The 5,850-nt window shown below is 37.0% G+C and overlaps 1 protein-coding gene across 1 annotated transcript; it reads right to left on the bottom strand.

Annotated features, from left to right (window-relative positions):
- Window positions 1–3,364: 3,364 nt before the first annotated feature.
- Window positions 3,365–4,304, bottom strand: FOXR2 (forkhead box R2). The gene is given in 5 exon segments (XM_011385051.1): window positions 3,365–3,616; window positions 3,618–3,668; window positions 3,671–3,942; window positions 3,945–4,001; window positions 4,004–4,304. Coding segments are annotated over 5 exon segments (933 nt in total).
- Window positions 4,305–5,850: the final 1,546 nt, after the last annotated feature.

Below are 5,850 nucleotides of genomic sequence, written 5' to 3'. Positions count from 1 at the left end.
GGGATCAGTGGATGATAACATTAGCTTAGGTGAACATATTCCTGTGCTATTCATATTTTTCTCATTCTGTACAACCTGAAAGTTTAGGTCTGAATAAATACAGGAAAAATATCACTTACGAATTTAATAAAAAGAAAGAATGTGGCAAGCCTAAAGAATATCTGTATCAACTATACACAGTTCTGATAAATATTAAAGTACCTACTGACATTTACAAAGCTTTTCTTGATGTGGTGAATGGTGAGCATTACTCCTCCCCAGAACTGATTTTGAAGCCTCCCAAAGAAAAGATTAGTAATACCAATACAAGAACTGCTTGCTGCTGGCATCCATGAACAAAGAAGAGCTCTAGAGAGCAATAACCACGAACAAGTCACTTGAAGTACCAAGATGCTAGTTAAGAGGAAAAGCAGGAGCAAGAAATAATTCCAAAAGAAGATTGCCTTCATCCTTATCATCTGAGATAACCAAAGAAATGCCATGCTAGTCACAGCTTTCCCAACCAGTTCAGAAAGAAGGTTCAGAAAAAGTCGAACAGAGGGTTTCAAAATTCTAAGGTGCCAGGTTGAAGCAGAAAATTCGGTTCTGAAAATGAGTCTTCAATGTTTTGAAAATTTACAGAGTAGATATATTACATATATTAGAAATGTAGTTTGTGGTACAAACAATCTTAATTTCACATTAAGCTCTTTTACTTACAAGTGTTAATTTTGAAAAAAAAAAGAGAGAAGCAAATGTTAAATGCTTATAGCCAGAATATTTTATTAGTTCCAAGATATTCTGTCAACTTTGTCTTGTGATACAGAAATAGCATCTACAATTATTTTTTTAAATAATATTGTTTGAATGTTGCTTTTTCAATTCAACCCAAATATACAATTTTGTATAAGCTATTATAGACCATTACAAAAAGTAAAGTTTTCAATTGACTTATAATTACATTGAATTGGTTTCTTTTTGTATTTTACAGGCATTTTCAAATTCCCATTATTGAAGATTTTGCAACTAAATGCACACTTAAAAATCTAATACATTTTCTCCTGGATATTTCTTTAATACTATACTAACATAAAAGGGAGAAAAATATGCTTAAATTTGAAAAAAGAACGTTTATTTGTACAGAAAAAATATTGAAGAGAATTTTGAAATTAGAAAACCAAATGCTGAAATGTTCATTGTTGTTTGTTTATTTTTGTTTTATTTAGTAAAACAACTCTGATATCTCTTGGTTCCCAAAAGCTCACAGAATAAAGTCCAGATACCTAAGTAGCACAGGAAAGGCCTCTTGCCTACCTTTTTCCCCACTCTTGGCCCTAATATAGCTATGCCATACTGAACTTCCTACCATTCCTCCAAACACTGCATTTACTTTGTTCACACACACTGTTGCTTCTGTGATGTCTGTTCTCCAGTTTATATGCCCAGCAAATTCCTATGTTTTTCTCTGAAACTAGCTCAAAAGGTACTTCCTTTTCAATGTCTTTCCCAGAAAAAATATCTCCCCATTTTCATAGCAACCTTGCACATTTATTTCTTCACATTTATATTACAAATATCTATTTATGTGTCTGTCTCCCACAAAGCTGTCAGCTTTTTATCCTCAGCACCTAAACTGGACTTTGATACATTGGCATTTCCTCAACAAAGTTTTGATGAATGAAAGAATGGAAAGCAAAGTTTTGTTATTGAAAGGCTTATGGTTAATACAGGCTCAGTTCAAGAGCTTTCAATATGCAAACTAAAAGTAGCTGATTGGTCTAAAAAATAAACAAAGAAACAAAACAGAAACTAACTCACAGATACAGAGAACAAATTGATGGTCACCAGATAGGAGGTAGGGGACGGGTAAAAAAGGGGAAGAGATTAAGTACAAATTGGTAGTTACAAAATAGCCACAGGGATATGAAGTACAGCATAGGGAGTATAGTCAATAATATAGCAATAACTATATATAGTGCCAGATGGGTACTAGACTAATTGGGGGAAGCAGTTCATAAATTATATAAATGTCCAACTACTTCTATGTATACCTGAAACTAATAAAAAATAATATTGAATGTGAACTGTAATTGAAAAAATTCCCAAATAAGAAAAAAATAAAAATAAATAAAAGTAACCATTTGGAATTATTTGTCAGTATTGGAATTGTATGGCAACAGAACAAAGCTGAGAAGTTCAGGAACTGAAGGGTAAAATGGGGCACTTAAAAAGGAGATATAGCTGATGAATGGTGGAAAAGGGACACTTGAATCTCTAGGCTTTGAACATCAAACACAGTTCTTTTTATGCATGAACACCTGCACATAACATTTGAGGCTCTCCAAGGTCTGGCTCCATCCTGGATTTTATGCTTTACACTTCACCATTATCCTTTTTTTAAATATATATTTTTATTTTTCAATTACAGTTGACACACAATATTATATTAGTTTCAGATATACAACATAGTGATTAGACATTTATATAACTTACGAAGTGAACATCTCAATAAATCTAGAACCCATCTGACACCATACATGATTATTACATTATTGACTATATTCCCTATGCTATACTTTACATTCCCATGACTATTTTGTAACTACCAATTTGTACTTCTTAATCTCTTCCCCATTTTGACCCATCCCCACAATCCTCCTTCCATCTGGCAACCATCAGTTTGTTCTCTGTATCTATGAGTTTGTTTCTGTTTTGAGTTTGTTCATTTATTTTGTTCTTTAGATTAAACATATAAGAGAAATCATATGGCATTTGTCTTTCTCTATCTGACATACTCCACTCAGCACAATACCCTCTAGGTCCATCCTTGTTGAAGATGGCAAGGTTTCATTCTTTTTATGGTTGAATAATATTCCATTGTATATATATACCATCTCTTCTTTATCCATTCATCCATTGATGGACACCCAGGTTGCCTTTGTATCTTGGCTATTGTAAATAATGCTTCAATGAACATATGGATTCACATGTCCCTTCAAAGTAGTGTTTTAGGTTTCTTCAGATAAATACTCAGAGGCGGAATTATTGGGTCTCCACCATTTGTTTCCATGTGTGAGCATAATCTCTTGTAAAAGGAACCCCTTTCCTTAAAAAATATTCCCTTCTCTCCTTGACTGCCATACCATTGTTTCTAGGATTTCCTGCCCCTGCTCAAAATGCAGAACAACTGCCACTGTCTTCACACCATTTTCATGATTTCTCACCTAGATTTAATCTCCGCCTCCTCTGTACTCGCCTTTCACTTTAATACTATTCTTGTAGCAGTACAGATTGGCACCTTAGGCTTAGTGATTAATGAAGGCCAATCAGGACATGGGTAGGCACAGTAAGGAAGGCAGTGTTCTGGAAAGGGAGCAGTGATAGTTCAAAGGTCAAAGAGAGAGGTTATCACATCCTGCTGGCTGGTGCACTGTTGGACTCTCTCCTTATGAGCAGAGCCTAAGGCATGAGTCTCCTGAAAGTGGCCTTATTCCTCCTCAGTAAGTCTCCAGAGGCCAGACTGTGGCCTTGTATTGGCTATATCCTGGTGGCTGACCGGTGTCTTCTTGAAGCTTCCCAGGAAGCAGAGGTTGTGGCAGATTGTGTTCTTCCAGCTATTTGGAGCTGTCCAGAAAAAAAGGTAAATGCTGTTGGGTGAAACTGTATATCTCTTGCATATTGCAGCCATAGGGTGGGAGCTGTTTCTTAATGCCAGGGCAATTAAGTGAGTCTAATTGAGATGAGGGTGGGGCTAGGACCTCCTCTTCCTAGCTATTGCCTTGCCACAACTTTGGCTCTGGAAGCACTCCCCTTTGTCAGGGGATTAGGAGGTCACAGAGAAATTGTCATCATCTTCCTCAGTCTCTTCTTTTCTGAGCTCCCAGCTGCTGGGAGAAGAGGTAAATTGCTTTCGTGGAGGAGATTGCTAGCTGGAGGAAGATAGCAGAGACTCTTTCACTGCAGCGTAGACTCTTCATTCTTTGGAAGTGACTGAGGAAAAGAAAGCATGCTTATCAGATCATTTTCTTACTGGGCCTTGGGACTCTCTTGTTGCCAAGGGTGCACACTATGTTGGGATTCACCCACATCCACAGGTTGGGTTCTGAGTCAGTACCATCTTTGTTAGGACTAGGTGTCCTCTCTTGAGGCATTTTTGGGGGCTCTGTTTTTTGGAGGATGTATTTGGAAAGGTCCTGCTCAGCAGAGGAGTGTTGGTCCGTGGTGCAGGGAAGGAAGAACTCATTTTCCATGTCCCATTCCAGCAGCCCTGGGACCTGGCCATGGAGACTATACCAGAATTTGGGATTTTTTAGTTTTACATCCATCTTTGGTAGAAAGATAGGTGGAATACTTCCAAAAGGGCAGAGGTCTCTGAGGTACTTCTCAAAACACTTGTTGGTAGAGCACTGTGTTTGATGTAGTATATGACATCTAGGGAATGTATCAGGAGACCTGCTAGAAACACTGGAAAAAAGGGCACCAATGTCATTGATTAGTGATCAGACTTGGAGAAACTTCAGTGTTCTGGAACAGCTCAAAACAGAGAAGTAACCAAAAACAGCTTTTTAGCAGGCAAAACATTCAAGATGGAATTCCTGAGCTTTTGGAAACAGAGAGTCCTCATATGAGGACCTACACATTTTGAATTATGTGCAGACTAAGGTGATTTGCATAACAGGTGATTTTCTGACATATCTCTCAATTCTTGCTAGGTTCATTTAATGGAGAACAAACATGTACACATAACATTATATTTCTGAGTCATTCTTAAATGGCTTAAATAATCATTTCATTTTTAATGTGCTTGTTGTCAAGTGCTTTCACATAGATGATCTCAACTGATTCTCATGAGAGCCCTGAAAGATAACATAGTGAGTATTATTAACCCCATGTTACATATAAGGGAATTGAGATCTACAGAATATTTAAGGTTATGTAAGTAGCAGAGCTAGATCCACAGCCAGATCTTCTGATCCTTTCATTATACTCACTGCCTCTTGATTGCATCCAACATACTATATAAAGGAGGCACCAATATGTGTAACCAGAGTTTTAGAGTAAGATAGTAACTATCAGATGATCTCCATTAGTCTCAAACCCATGCTGGAATTCAACTGTGCTGTTATTTTCAATCCTGTTCTGGGAAACGTTGGCTTTGCTCTCTCCAGGTCACCCCCTCAGGAACTAAGTTTTGAACTGTACTCTGAAGACAGTAGGACCAAACAAAGCTTAGCTATGAAATGTAAGTTCCTGAAACCTCCAGAGTTTGACTTTCCAGTAAGTTGATCCCAAAGGCATTTCTTGGGATAAACAAAGGTGGACAGTTTCATTTAATTGAGTCTGCAAAAAATCTATCTATAAAGTATGTGATTTCATTAAAACCATTACATAGGACTATACCTCAAAAATATCCAGCAAAGTTCAGTGAGAGCTACTAGGGAGACATATTAATCCTCCAATTGTTTTCCCCACCCTCTTGTCCTATTTTACTCAAAATCACCCTCCATATAGACTGCCAGAGAGATTCTCTACTATATAAATATTAACAACATCAGCTGTTAATACTTACTGAATGCTCTAAGTGCCATAGGTGATTTAACTCATTAATTCTAAAAACAACCTTATGAAATAGGTGCTCTTATTATTATTCTCCTTTTACAAAAGGAACAACGTAAGGCACAAAAGCCTGAATTGCACAGCTAGTAAAAGGCAGAGCTGAATTTCAAATCTAGGCAGCCTCGCTGCAGAACATGTGCTTTTACCACTATTCTAATATCATCTGTTTCTCTGTTCCAACATAAAATCCTATTACTTAATGCAGTATAAAAAGCCCTTCAGAATACCAACCCTGTTTATCTTTCCAGGCTAATT

This window comes from Pteropus vampyrus, unplaced genomic scaffold, assembly GCF_000151845.1.
Source record: "Pteropus vampyrus isolate Shadow unplaced genomic scaffold, Pvam_2.0 Scaffold651, whole genome shotgun sequence".
Lineage (NCBI taxonomy): Eukaryota > Metazoa > Chordata > Mammalia > Chiroptera > Pteropodidae > Pteropus > Pteropus vampyrus.
This window is presented reverse-complemented; position numbering and strand designations above follow the sequence as displayed.